General features: G+C 68.3%; 4 protein-coding genes across 8 annotated transcripts; 2 read left to right on the plus strand and 2 right to left on the minus strand.

The window, feature by feature from the left end:
• Positions 1-907: 907 nt before the first annotated feature.
• MPZ (myelin protein zero) lies at positions 908-3,553 on the plus strand. Its single transcript, XM_075737035.1, has 6 exons — positions 908-1,097; positions 1,528-1,694; positions 1,788-2,001; positions 2,083-2,218; positions 2,334-2,394; positions 2,543-3,553. The coding sequence occupies exons 1-6, from the start codon at positions 1,034-1,036 to the stop codon at positions 2,645-2,647; spliced, it is 747 nt and encodes a 248-aa protein (XP_075593150.1). The 5' UTR covers positions 908-1,033; the 3' UTR covers positions 2,648-3,553.
• Positions 3,554-4,930: 1,377 nt separating this feature from the next.
• PCP4L1 (Purkinje cell protein 4 like 1) lies at positions 4,931-6,380 on the minus strand. Its single transcript, XM_075737034.1, has 3 exons — positions 6,177-6,380; positions 6,040-6,094; positions 4,931-5,629 (listed from the first exon to the last, which is right to left on the minus strand). Exons 1-3 carry the CDS (start codon positions 6,219-6,221, stop codon positions 5,484-5,486), a joined length of 246 nt encoding a protein of 81 aa, XP_075593149.1. The 5' UTR covers positions 6,222-6,380; the 3' UTR covers positions 4,931-5,483.
• A 540-nt stretch (positions 6,381-6,920) lies between these two features.
• NR1I3 (nuclear receptor subfamily 1 group I member 3) lies at positions 6,921-9,788 on the plus strand. Of its 5 annotated transcripts, none has more exons than XM_075737180.1 (9): positions 6,921-7,040; positions 7,391-7,555; positions 7,848-8,005; positions 8,400-8,572; positions 8,649-8,857; positions 8,934-9,079; positions 9,167-9,283; positions 9,368-9,473; positions 9,562-9,788. In XM_075737180.1, the coding sequence occupies exons 2-9, from the start codon at positions 7,524-7,526 to the stop codon at positions 9,689-9,691; spliced, it is 1,071 nt and encodes a 356-aa protein (XP_075593295.1). In that variant the 5' UTR covers positions 6,921-7,040; positions 7,391-7,523; the 3' UTR covers positions 9,692-9,788. The 5 variants fall into 5 exon arrangements, with proteins under 5 accessions (XP_075593295.1, XP_075593294.1, XP_075593291.1 ...); XM_075737179.1 differs by having other exon boundaries at positions 6,941-7,040; positions 7,338-7,555; positions 7,875-8,005; XM_075737176.1 differs by having other exon boundaries at positions 6,944-7,040; positions 7,320-7,555.
• On the minus strand, positions 9,753-12,206 carry TOMM40L (translocase of outer mitochondrial membrane 40 like). The gene is made up of 9 exons (XM_075737182.1): positions 11,961-12,206; positions 11,656-11,723; positions 11,475-11,567; positions 11,165-11,266; positions 10,943-11,048; positions 10,746-10,868; positions 10,547-10,623; positions 10,370-10,472; positions 9,753-10,298 (listed from the first exon to the last, which is right to left on the minus strand). Exons 1-9 carry the CDS (start codon positions 12,058-12,060, stop codon positions 10,159-10,161), a joined length of 912 nt encoding a protein of 303 aa, XP_075593297.1. The 5' UTR covers positions 12,061-12,206; the 3' UTR covers positions 9,753-10,158.
• Between the last annotated feature and the right edge of the window lie 318 nt (positions 12,207-12,524).

The raw sequence follows: 12,524 nt of genomic DNA on the forward strand, positions 1-12,524 counted from the left end.
CACCCGGTACCCCTGCCCAGGGTTCCCATTATCCTGCAGAGTGGCCTGTTAGCCCCCCCCCATTACCCCAGAGCTGCCCGTTACTCCCCCTCCCCCCCCCCCCCCCAGCTGCCGGCGGCTCCCCGGTTCTCCAGCACACCAGGACCCTCTCTCCTGCAGCTGTGGCCAATGGAGGATGTTAAAGCAGGAGAATCTCCTGACCCACCCCCCATCTTCCTTCCCCAGCCGTGAACTCTTTGGGCCAAAAACCTCCTGAGGAAAGCTGCGCTTTGGAGTGTTTCACCCCAAAACACCACTGGCTCCTCAGCTGGTGGCAAAGCAGCCAGGGGTCGTCGTGTGAATCCCTGCCCTGGGCTCAGCATGGTGCGGTGGCACTTCGGCACAGATGTGCCCCTTGTCCCGCAGCTGGAGTCCGGGGGAGCATCCGCCACCACCCTCTCAAAGCTGTGTTCTCACCCCAAAATGGAGCCAGAGCAGGGGCTGCTGGGAGCGTGCTTGGCTGGAGCCAACAGTGCCAGCTGGGGAGCCCCACGCGGTGGGGCCAGAGTGGGGACCGCGCCGGAGGGTGCCGGCAGCTGGCCCGTGGCCCCAGGACAGGAGGGGATGCGCTGGTGGCCCATGGCACAGTCAGCGTGAGACCCCAAGCCCTACCAGGACCAGGGACCACGGCTGTGCACCGGTGCCCTCCGGCTCCGGCCACATTCCTGCCGAGCCGCCTCCGCCATGGGCGGGAATGCGGCCGGACAAAGGGCGCTGTGTGCCCGGCCCCCCCCCGCTGCATGCTTCCCCCTCCTCACCCATCACCAAACTAAATGCCCCCTTTCAGCCCGGGGCACCCAGCACCCCCTGGCCCCCACCGCCCCGGCTGCCTGGCGCCCATTGGCCCGAGGCCGGGGCGCCGCCAGCATCATTCGGCGCTGCTCGCTCTTAAACCTCGGCCCCCGTCCCGCCAGCACCCTTCGGCACGCCACCAGGCCCCGTGCACCGCCAGCCCTCCATGCAGCTCGGAGCCTGCCGGTGACAGGCAGCCACAATGTCGCAGGGTGCCGGGGACAGCGGCAGCCTCCTCCTCCTCGCCGGGCTCCTCTCGGTGTTGGGTAAGCCGGGGAAGGGGGACCAAGGCTGCTGGTCCCAAAATCCTGATCCTGGATGCTGGGGGGTACTGGGCTGCAAGGAGAGTCCCAGCACCAGCCCCTCCCTGGGGATGGGAGAGGGGTGCTGGGTGCCAGACCCAGCCCTGCCGGGGTCCCTGGGGATCAGCTGGCACTGGGACACTGTCCCCTTCGAGTCGGCTGAGGGGACAGCAGGGCAGAGGCTCCCTGCAAAGGCACCCATGGTGGCACAAAGAGCTGCTGTCCCCCGCCAGCCCTTGTGCTTTCTCTGGGACCAACAAAAGCCCTTTGGTGGCAGCGCAGGGCTGGGCACGGAGCTGGTGTGGGGGCACAGACCGGCCAGCGGCCCCAGTGATGGGCACCAGTCCCGTGCCGGCGTCCCCCATGGGGCTGACGGGTTTGTGCCCCCTGGCAGGGCCGTCCCCGACGTCGTCCATCCACGTGTACACGCAGCGGGAGGTGTACGGCACCGTCGGCTCCCACGTCACCCTCTCCTGCAGCTTCTGGTCGAGCGAGTGGATCTCCGAGGACATCTCCATCACCTGGCACTTCCAAGCCGAGGGCTCCCGTGACAGCATCTCCGTAAGCGCCCACTCTGCTTCAGGGCGCGGGGTGGCCCTGCCGTGCCCAGAGCCACCATAACCCTGATGTCCGTGTATCTGTCCCCATCGCTAGATATTCCACTATGCCAAGGGCCAGCCCTACATCGATGACGTGGGCAGCTTCAAGGAGCGGATGGAGTGGGTGGGCAACCCCCACCGCAAGGACGGCTCCATTGTCATCCACAACCTGGACTACACCGACAATGGCACCTTCACCTGTGACGTCAAGAACCCCCCTGACATCGTGGGCAAATCCTCCCAGGTCACGCTCTATGTCTTAGAGAAAGGTATGGCACCAGCAGTCCCCTCCCTGCCTCAGTTTCCCCACTCTGTCCAGGGATCCTGATGGGGCACTGGTGTCCCCACAGTGCCCACCCGCTACGGTGTCGTGCTGGGCTCCATCATTGGCGGGGCTCTGCTGCTGGTGGCCGTGGTGGTGGCCCTCGTCTATCTCATCCGCTACTGCTGGCTGCGGCGGCAGGCAGCCCTGCAGCGACGGCTGAGGTGAGCCCCGCCACCCAACCAGGGTGAAACCACCCCGAAACGGGGCTGCCAGGTGGGACAGGGGGGAGGTTTGGCCTTTCTGAGCCACCTTTTTGCCTTTACACCCCAATTTTAGTGCCATGGAGAAGGGGAAGCTGCAGCGATCAGCCAAGGATGCGTCTAAGCGCAGCCGGCAGGTGAGTGCCGAAGGGTTGGGGAGGGCAAAACGACCTGGCTTGGGGGGGGAGATTCCCTCTGCTACCTTTTGGGGTGGGAGGAGAGGCTGTGGGGCGAAGCCCCCAGGGTGGGGGTTACTGTGGCACCGATGCTGCCCCATCCCCGCAGGCGCCTGTGCTTTACGCCATGCTGGACCACAGCCGCAGCACCAAGGCGGTGAGTGAGAAGAAAGCCAAGGGAGCCCCGGGAGACTCCCGCAAGGATAAGAAATAGCGGTTAGCGGGCAGGGAAGGTACCGTGGGGGCGGGCGACGGGGCCCCCCGACCCCCCAAAGTCGTCATGACCATCGAGATGGAGCTGCGGGGGGAGGGCACCGAGGCTGCCCGCCCCCCACCTGCTGTCCGCTCCCCCAGCAAGGGCAGCCTCAAGAATGCCCTGATGCAAATCATCAAGCCAAACTCGGGGACCTGACACCTGGCTGCCAGCGGAGGCGGGGGGGCCAGGACACGGCCCTCCCGGCTCTGGGAAGCAGCTGCCCTGAGTGCGGGACCCAGCGAGGAGCGGGGTGTGGTCCTCGCCCTGGGTCCCCCAGACTTGGGGACACCCCAACGTCCCCCTGCCCCGAAGCCCCTCAGTCGGTACCTTCCTCTGCGCCACCACCGCCCTGCCCAGCCCTGGGCACTGATGTAATTTTTCTGTTTGAAGACACAACCACTGAATTTTGGGTCTGTCCCCCCTGCCCTGGGCTGCCTTGGTCCAGCCCCTCCCCAGGGACCTGTGGGGTCCCCGTGGGACCATGCCGCCCCCATCCCTCCCCTGTGTCCCCTGTGCCCCCCCCACCCCAAACCAGTCACCGGGAGGGTTTCTCTGCCCCCATCATTGCTCCTTTTCTGGCCGTTTTCTCGTCTCTCCCCGTGACCGAGCCCAAATGACGTTGCGGGGTGGCCCCCGCCCCGTTCCCTCCATCCCGCTCCCATCCCCCATTAACCCCCTGCCCTGTAACCCCCAGCCCCCCCTGCATCAGCCAGAGCCTCATGGAGGAGGAGAGGCTGCGGCTGGGCTGGAGGCGCTGCTGGTGCCCATCACCCTGGAGCCAGGCGCCGCTCCCTGACATGTTTTTCTATGCCCTGTGTCCCCCCCATCCCCACGGCGCCATTAATAAAACTGACATCTCTAGGAGCCCAGCGTGTGCCCCAGCTTGTTGTTCCCCACTTGAGGCGGGGGTGTCTGCAAGGTGTGTGCGTGTGCATGTGTGTGCAGAGGGTGGCTGAGCACTTGTGCACTCATTGCATGGAGGCCCGCCAGGTCCCACATGGAGAGGCATCGCTGCCGCTGTGCCTCAGCTTCCCCAGGAGTGAGGTGATGTGTCATTGAAGGGCATCCTCCTGGCACCCCAGGGCCCCCCTTGGTTGGAAGGGGCTGTCCCCAAGACTGCACCCCACCCTAGGGCCACCTTCCTCCTCCTCCCCATCCAGCCATTAATTAAAGCTCACTCCCATTAATACAGAGGTCAAGTCTCAGGTCCCGCCCTGGGTGCACTGCCCCAGGCATGGCCATGGGGTGGGTGGGGGGGGGGGGGGGGTCTCCCTCCATGGCCATTGCTCACCCAGCAGCAACTGTCACCATCCTGGTGGGGGGGGCTCATCGCTGGGGGAGGGCAGCAATGGACTGACTGTGCTGGAGCAGAGCCGGAACGCTCCCACCCTGGGGCTCGGCATCAGCCCACAGCTCCATGCGACTCCCTCCCTCACCGACACAGCCAGGGCCCCTGTGCTTCCCCCCACCAGGCCTATAATTGTCTTTTCCCTAATAAGTCTGCAGAGCAAGCAGGGGGGGCAGAGCCTGACCCCGGCGTCCCCGGGGGCGTCCCCTGGGCCCTGCCTTTCCCTTGGCCACTGACGCTGTTTTTCTTTCCAAGGAGCTATTTCTGCCAACGCGCTGTGGCTCCACACCGGGTCCCAGCGTCCCCGGTCACCATGTTGGAGCGCACAGAAATCCCGGTGCAAATCCCCTCCAATGGCTTTATTTTAACCACCCCAAAGGACTCGTTTCCTCACCAGCAGCAGCCCAGGTACCTCCTGCAGCTGCTCTCGGTGGGAGCCAGGGCTGGGAACCGCCACGGAAGCTGGCCCCGAGCAAAACTTTGGTGCCTGGAGGGATGCGGTGCTGCAAGGCCTTCGTCCCCCAAGGAAGAGGGGCAAACGGTGGCATAAGCAGTGTGATGGGAAACAAGGCCACGGCTCTGGGGGCTGAGACCCAGCAGCCGATATATTAAGCAGAATTTCATGGGGAAAAACCCCAGTTGAGGGTGATGGGAGATCCAGGAGGGGGGGCTGGGGGGGTGGTGGTGAAGCCATTCCCAAAGCATCAGCCAAGGAGCCCCATACCCAGGGGGGGAACCCTCCACCCACATCTCAGGGACACCCCTGCCTTTGCCCCCCCACGTGAGGACAGCCCAGCCCCAGGGACCGCAGCCACTCCCCCAGAGAACAGGGATGCAGGGGCCCCACGGGGTGGCAGACCATCCCCACACCCCCTCCCACAGACCAGTCCAGCTCCTCTTCCCCATGGTTTATTCTTTACACATGCTAAAAGCCGCCCCCCAGGCGAGGGGACGGTGACAATGACAGAAGTGTGGGGAGGGGGCAGTGTGAGGATGAGGAGCCCTGTTTTCCCATGGTGGGCTGCAGCCTTCAGCAAGACCTGTGTCCCATCCCGTCTGTGTCCCCCCCCCTGCCCCCGGCAGTGTCCCATCCCCTAGGACAGGACAGGGGCTTCCCCTGCTCAGGGGACTCTGGTCCCCCCCTCACACATCCCCAGCATTATTGCCATGGACAGGGAAATGGGGGCTGCCCCAGGGAAAAGGGCATTTCTGCACCATCCCCTCGCACAAGGGCCACCTCCACTCTGGGGCACACAGGACTCAGCCGTGTACCCCCCCACATCGACACACCAGCTTCACCCAGGGTCCTGGCTCAGGGGTGGGCGAGGGGTAGTGAAGGGCTGAGCCCCCTCAGCTCCGGCACGACGGAGGTCAGGATGGGGCCGTGCCCACGTGCAAGAGCAGGGTGCCCGCTGCAGGCAGGGGGTGCCAGGACCCCGCAGCCGCTCAGGGCCCCGACTCCTTCTTCCGCTTCTGGAAGCGGCGGAATTTGCCCTGGATGGCGAGCGCGGCTTTCTCCGTCTCAGGCGCGTTCAGGTCGATGTCGATCTGCTCCTCCTCCTCCTCCACCTTCTTGGGGTCACCAGCTTTGGCTGGAAGGGGGATGACAACAACGCAGGGGCTGTCCTGGTTACAGCCTGGCATCCCAACTCACCCCAGCACCCAGGAAGCACCCTAACCCCCCCCTCCACACAGCAGGGTACACCCGGGGGGGGCACCCCATCCCTCCCCTCAGATGAGGGGCACCCGGAGGGGGGCACCCCATCTTCCCCCAGCCTCAGGGGACAGGGGAAGGACAGACCACGTCCCCAAATCCATCCAGGTGTCACATTCCCCCCCCCCATACCAGGGACACAGACCCTGGAGGCTCCAGGGACCGGAGCACGCAGCGGGGTCCCAGGCACTGGGGCAGAGCAGGGGTCTCAGGGGGGCACGGGACAGAGGTGACACCGGTACCGGGGCACCCCGCAGGGTGCACCCCGACCGTGCTGGGAGTCCTCACCTTCCTCCTGCTCACCGGGGGCCTCCGCCGCGGAGGGGGACTCACGGGGGCTGCGCTGCAGGAGAAAGGGGTTCCCGGGGGTGACACGGGCTCCCCGGCAGCAAACCCACACCGGGGAGGCACGGGCTCCGCTTTACCGGGGACCGTCCCAGCCACCGCGGTTTCCCCCCGCGGTGCAGCATCCTCCCTCCCCGCCCGGTTCCCAGGGCACGTCCTGCCCGTTACTGAAAACAAGGGGGAAAAAGGAAAACCCTTGCTTTGCCCGGCACCGGCACCGGCACCGGCACCGGCACCGGCACCGGCACCGGCACCGGCACCGGCACCGGCACCGGCACCGGCACCGGCACCGGCACCGGCACCGGCACCGGCAGAGCCCTCACCTCGCTCATGGCCGCCCCAGTGCCGCCGCCGCTCTCGGTGTGCGGCGCCCCGCGCTCCGCCGCCGCCTTTATAGGGGCGCGAATGAGTGACGGCCAGGGGTAGCCAATGGGGCGCAGGGCCCGCCGGGGACCCGCCCTCCCGCGTGTCTCCCCCCTCCCTCCCCGCCCCGAGCCTCGACGCCCCGCGGGGCCGCAGCCGGGGGGTCCCCAGGAGCCGGGGGGGTCCCCGAAGCTGGGGGGTCCCGGGAGCCGGGGCCGTGTCACCACCTGAGCTGCTGCCATCCCCAGGCACCCCGAGGGGGGGACGCCCGGGGGCGACAGGCCCTGCGCGGGGAGGGGACGCTGCCGCGTCACCAGAGGCAGGTGACCACCGTGCGTGTGTCCCACCGCCTGTCCCCTGCCTGTCCCCTCCGTCCCTGCCTGTCCCCCATGTCCGCCTGTCCCCACCTGTCCCTCCACGTGCCGCCTGTCCCCGCCTGCCGCAGCCTCGCTCAAGTTCAAGGTTCAAACTCCACGGGGCTCCGACTGGGAGGCAGCGGGGACGAGCAGGGGCTGGGGGGGCCCTTGCTGTGTGGCGGCGAGCACCGGGCACCGGCCGTACCAGTGGGCACCGGGTCCCAGGTACTGGCACCAACGGGCACCAGCTGCCTTCGGGGGTGTCACGCAGACAGTTCGGTGGTGGCCGGGGCGGGAGGTCACGGTGGCGGGGGGGTGCACGAGGGCGGCGCACCGTGGGGTTGGGGGACATGTAGGGGACGGGATGCAGGAGCCGGTGTCGGGGCAGTGGCTGCGGGACGGGCAGCGCTGCCTGCAGGGTGCGGTGCCGGGTGTTACCTGAGCGGGAGCCGCGGTGTGTGTACACACACACGCACACCTGTACACACCTGCCCCATCCTGCAGGCTCCGTCCTCCCTGCAGTCCCCCCCGGTCTGGGTGCCGCCACCCACCTCCCCGGCCATGTCCGTGTCGAGCCCCTCAGACCCGGAGAGCAGCCCCCTCGTGCTGCCAGGACCCCAGGTCCCCGGGGGGGAGGACGCGGAGCCCGGGGAGAAGAAGGTCTGTGCTGTGTGCGGGGACCACGCCACCGGGTACCACTTCCACGTCATGACCTGCGAGGGCTGCAAGGGCTTCTTCAGGTGGGGGCTGCCACCGGGGGGGACCCAGGGTGGCATGGGATGGGGGGGGCAGGATGTGATGGGACAAGGGGACAGGGCAGGATGGGGCAAACGGGATGGGACAAGACAAACGGTGGGATGGGACAAGACAGGGACTGGGTGGGACAAGACAGGACGGCCGCTGCCACCCCATGCTTGGGCCACCCAGCTTTTCCAGGGCACAGCGGTGACAGGGTGCTGGGGGGTTGGAGATGGCCCCTGCCCCAGGACATCCTGTCCCCCAGCCCCTGCAGCCCCTCTGTCCCCCCCGCAGGGTCTCACAGCTCCCGTGTCCCCCCAGGCGCTCCATCAACAAGGGCGTCCGCTTCACCTGCCCCTTTGCCCGGAGCTGCCCCGTCACCAAGGCCAAGCGGCGGCAATGCCAGGCCTGCCGCCTCCAGAAGTGCCTCGACGTGGGCATGCGGAAGGACAGTGAGTGCGGTGGCACGGGGACCACGGGGGGGATGGACACCGGGGAGGCCTGGGGGGAAGAGGGGGACATGGAGCAGAGGGGAGAGGGAGGACCTGGGGGGACAAAGGGACCAGCCTGGGTGGGAGGGGACAGGATGGGGCATGATGGGGACACTGGGGCTATGATGGGACAGGGAAGGGGAGGGTGTGGAGGTGCTGTGGGGTGGGAGGGGACAGCAAGGGATGGGGCATAGAGGCAACAGCAGGGTGGTGCAGGAGAGGGGGCAAGGGGGATCCCCTTAGGGAGAAGGGACCACAGGGAACCGATGGCTCCGAGCACCTTGGGGAGGAGGGGGCCATGCCAGCGGTGACCCCGGTCCCTGGTCCGGGGGTGATGGTGGCGGCACGGTGGCAGTGATCATGTCGGAGGAGGCGCTGCGGCAGCGACGGGCACTGCGGGGGCAGCGGCGGTTGGCACGGGAGCAGCCAGGGGGGCTGACGGCGGAGCAGCAGGAGCTCATCAGCATCCTCATCGCGGCCCACCAGCGCACCTTCGACTCCAGCTTCTCCCAGTTCACGCACTACCGGGTGAGCGGGGCCCCTGGGACCCAGCCCCCCCCGCAGGCAACCCGGCACAGCACTAACACACCGGCTGCCACCGCAGCCCGCCGTGCGCCTCTACGTCCCCAGCCCGCGGTCGCAGAGCCCGCCAGAGCCGGGCGTCCCTGCCCTGTGGCCGCCATCCCCGCAGCTGGACTGCCTGGATGAGGATGTGCTGCCCGATGTCTTCTCCATGCTGCCCCACTTCGCCGACCTCAGCACCTTCATGATCCAGCAGGTCATCAACTTTGCCAAGGAGATCCCGGCTTTCAGGTGCGGGGAGGGGGGCACGGGTGGGAGGCCCCCCACCGCCACCCCGGCCCTGATGGCTCCTCTCGCCCCCCGGCAGGACTTTGCCCATCGACGACCAGATCTCGCTGCTCAAAGGGGCCACCCTGGAGATCTGCCAGATCCAGTTCAACACCGTCTTCAATGCGGAGACCAACGCCTGGGAGTGCGGGCAGCACTGCTACACCATCCAGGATGGAGCCCTGGGTGAGGGCGGGGGGGGCGGTGGCATCAGGGAGCGGGGACAACTGTGTCCCCGTCCTGGCTCACCCGTCACCACCGCGCTCCCCCCAGCTGGATTTCAGCAGATCTACCTGGAGCCGCTGCTCAAGTTCCACATCAGCCTGAAGAAGCTGCAGCTGCACGAGGCTGAGTACGTCCTGCTCCAGGCCATGCTGCTCTTCTCGCCAGGTAGGGACCACGGTGGCCGTGGCGGCGGCGGGACATCCCCTCGGCCCTGCTGACGGCCACCCGCCACCCTCCCTGCACCCCCAGACCACGCCGGCATCACCCAGCGGGACTTCATCGACCGCTTCCAGGAGAAGGTGGCCCTGACGCTCAAGAGCTACATCGACCACCGGCACCCCATGCCCGAGGGCAGGTACGTGCCAGGGGGTTGGCACAGCCATAATCCCCTCTGCTGTGGGGACGGCCTCCAGTTCCGAGCCGGACGCTTCCCCCCATCCCAGGTTTCTCTACGCGAAGCTACTGCTGCTGCTGACGGAGCTGCAGACGCTGAAGGTGGAGAACACGCGGCAGATCCTCCACATCCAGGACCTGTCCTCCATGACGCCACTGCTCTCCGAAATCATCAGCTAGAGCCCGCGCCGAGCCCCGGCCCCCGGCTGCAAGCACCGGGGCTCACCAGCTACCACGGCACTTTACAGGGCAGAGTAAAGCTCCTTTATTTTTCCAGACTCTGTGGGTCTGTGCACACAGGCACCGCCAGCACCTCCAGCCCCCGCTGTGGCCTGGAGCCACTCCCTGCGCTGCTGGAGGGAAACCGAGGCAGAGCAGTGGTGGGAGCAGAGGGAAGCGCAGTGCTGGGGCGAGGAGGACGGCGCGGGTAAACGCCGGGACTGACAGAGGCCCCCCAGCCCCGGGCAGCAGCAGCTCCTCAGCCCGAAGGCGCTAACGGCTACTGCGCGTTGTCACACAGTGTCCCTGGGCTGTCAGGGACCAGGTCCCCCCGCCACTGGCACGAGAGCGGAGCCTGGCTGACACCCCCACGGCGCAGCAGCTCCCTGAGCAGGACAGTGGCACGTGCCGCCCACCCGCGCGGCCCCTCAGCCCACGATGACGCTGAAGCCGCAGTGGAAACGGTTCTTCCAGTGGTTGAGGAAGGCGCCCAGAGCCAGGGTGACGGGCAGGGGGGGCAGCTTCTTCTCCAGCACCCCCCCAACACTCCAGTTACTGTCCAGGAGCCCTGTGGGGGGAACGGGGTGAGCACCCGGCCGGCACCGGGGGTGCCAGGTGCTGGCACGGCTCCTCGCTCACCTCTGAAGACCATGTTGGCCTGCGGCAGGTTGAGCTGGTAGCCGAAGGCAAAGGTGGTGTCCTGCAGCCGCGTGTTGGCCTCCAGCTCCACCCCGACCTGCACCTGGGGGGCAGAAAACGTGAGACCCCAGGGGGATGGGGACACGTGGGGGATGGGGACACACGGGGGACACTCACCTGCTCGTTAGCTCGGTGGTAGTAGCTGGCATGGGCGCCGCCATACCCCACGTTCAGTGTTGCCACCCACTTCAGAGCTGGAAGAGAGAAGCAAAGCGGAGGGCGAGGGGAGCCGGGGCGTCCCCCCCGGGGCCAGCATGGCAGATGGGAACCCCAGGGCCGTGCCCGCGGCCCCCTCGAGTGCGGGGTGCCCGCGTACCCGTGTATTTGCCTGCCAGCGTGAGGATGGCTCCCTCCTCCCCTGGCCGCCGGTGGTAAACCATCTCCCCGCCCAGGACCAGGCGGGAGGTGACGCTCTGGAGGAAATGGGCCACCAGGATCACTGCGGGGACAAGCACGGCCCTCAGCGCTCGGCCACCCCAGGCGTGGCAGCCGGATGGGGGTCACCGCGCTCACCGGACTCGCCAAGGAGGTCGGGGTTGCCCAGCGTGAGGGTGGCGGTGCAGTCGTCCCCCCGGTATTCGCCATCAAACTGCCACGTCACGAACTTGGCCTGGTGCGTCTGCAAGGGGACGGGCACCGCAGCGGGTCCTGCCACCGTCCTGCCGCTGCCCAGGGGCGACGGTGACGCCCCAGCACCCCCCACCCCACCCGGGGCCCTCTCCCACCCAGTCCCACCTGGAAGACAGCTTTGGTGCGGATCCGCTCGGCCACGAGGTGCATCACTTGGGCGTTGAGGCTGCCGCTGTTGTCCATGTCCCCGACCAGCGTGGGGAAGGCCTGGGGACGGTGGGGACGGGGATGGGGGGGGGCACGTCAGCCAGGGGGGACAGGGACACTCTCACCCCCGTCCCCAGCTTCAGCCACAGGCCAGGACCCCCTTGCCCCTCGGGTAACCCCCACCCATCCTGGTGCCGTTTCAGAGCCTTGCGGCCACCCCCGGGACACCCACCGTCCCCAGGGCCACCCCCCCGCGGGGGGGCCTCACCTCAGTGGGGCCGAGCTGCCGGTCCCCCACGAAGGTGGCGTTGAAGTGGTAGCTGGAGGGGCCGAGGCTGCTCATGTGAACTGTGTGTGTCACCTGCGGCGACAGCGGGGTCAGGGGGCGGCCCGGGGGTGGCAGCGGCCCCCCCAGCGCGGCCCCGTGGGTCCCTGTGTGTCCCCCTGACCTGGAAGTGGCTGCTCAGGCTCTTGGTGACGATCAGCTTCACCCCCTCCATCTGCTGCGGGAAAACATCTGGGAGAGACGGGGGGGGCTGAGCAGGGACACGGGCCCCCCCGCCCCCGGGGACACCGCTGCCAGCCGCCCCCGGGCCAGCCCCCCGGTACCACCCCGCCTCTCCCAGGGCCACCCACAGCTCCCCCCCCCGCCCCCGTCACCCCGGTGCCGCCGGGACCCCTCACTGCTGCCGGTGACACCCCCCGCCCCCGGTGCCCGGACCTGGTGTCCCCCCGGTGCCGCCCCCGGCCCCACCTTTGCACTGCCGGTGCAGCTCATCGAAGCTGCCGGGGCTGCCGAGCGGCTCCCCCCGGCGCGGGGCCCGGGGCGCGGCGGGACCCAGCACGTTGCCCATGGCCCGGCCCGGCCCTACGGCCGCCCGCCCCCCCCGTCCCCGCCGGGCGCCGCCATCGCGGGCGCGGGCGCTGCCGCCACCGGAAGCGGCTTCGTGAGGCCGTGCCCGCCCGAGGCCGCCGCCGCCATAGCGGGTGCGGGCAGTGCTCGCCACCCATTGGCTGAGCCCGCGGGGGCGGGGCCGCACTGAACCCCACTGCCCGGACCCTCCGACCCCGCGAGGCGCCGTTCCGGGGCTGCCGCGTTCCGCTGCCCGTTCCCCGTGTGCCCCCACGCGTGTCCCATGTGCCCCGCATCTCCTCCCTGTCCCCGCCCTGCGCATCCCGTTTGCCCCCTTGTGTCCCGTTCCCCCCACGTCCTCTCTGTCCCTCTCCCTGGATCCCTTCGTGTCCCATGTCCCCTCCCCACCTCCCTGGACCCCGCCGCTGCGTCCCAATTCCCCTCCGTGTCCTCCCTGTGTTCCCT

The sequence above is a fragment of the Balearica regulorum genome, chromosome 28 (genome assembly GCF_011004875.1).
Source record: "Balearica regulorum gibbericeps isolate bBalReg1 chromosome 28, bBalReg1.pri, whole genome shotgun sequence".
NCBI lineage: Eukaryota > Metazoa > Chordata > Aves > Gruiformes > Gruidae > Balearica > Balearica regulorum.

Coding starts and splice junctions, on each gene's coding strand:
- MPZ (XM_075737035.1), top strand. CDS start 1,034: ATGTCGCAGGGTGCCGGGGACAGCGGCAGCCTCCTCCTCCTCGCCGGG. Junction 1,695..1,787: donor GCTCCCGTGACAGCATCTCC/GTAAGCGCCCAC, acceptor CCCCATCGCTAG/ATATTCCACTATGCCAAGGG. Junction 2,219..2,333: donor GCCCTGCAGCGACGGCTGAG/GTGAGCCCCGCC, acceptor CCCCAATTTTAG/TGCCATGGAGAAGGGGAAGC.
- PCP4L1 (XM_075737034.1), bottom strand. CDS start 6,221: ATGCTGCACCGCGGGGGGAAACCGCGGTGGCTGGGACGGTCCCCG. Junction 6,095..6,176: donor GGTGGCTGGGACGGTCCCCG/GTAAAGCGGAGC, acceptor TTTCTCCTGCAG/CGCAGCCCCCGTGAGTCCCC. Junction 5,630..6,039: donor CCCCGGTGAGCAGGAGGAAG/GTGAGGACTCCC, acceptor TCCCCCTTCCAG/CCAAAGCTGGTGACCCCAAG.
- NR1I3 (XM_075737176.1), top strand. CDS start 7,377: ATGTCCGTGTCGAGCCCCTCAGACCCGGAGAGCAGCCCCCTCGTGCTG. Junction 8,858..8,933: donor AAGGAGATCCCGGCTTTCAG/GTGCGGGGAGGG, acceptor GCCCCCCGGCAG/GACTTTGCCCATCGACGACC. Junction 9,284..9,367: donor CATGCTGCTCTTCTCGCCAG/GTAGGGACCACG, acceptor CTGCACCCCCAG/ACCACGCCGGCATCACCCAG.
- TOMM40L (XM_075737182.1), bottom strand. CDS start 12,060: ATGGGCAACGTGCTGGGTCCCGCCGCGCCCCGGGCCCCGCGCCGGGGG. Junction 11,267..11,474: donor GGCAGCTCGGCCCCACTGAG/GTGAGGCCCCCC, acceptor CACCGTCCCCAG/GCCTTCCCCACGCTGGTCGG. Junction 10,299..10,369: donor GGCCAACATGGTCTTCAGAG/GTGAGCGAGGAG, acceptor TTCCCCCCACAG/GGCTCCTGGACAGTAACTGG.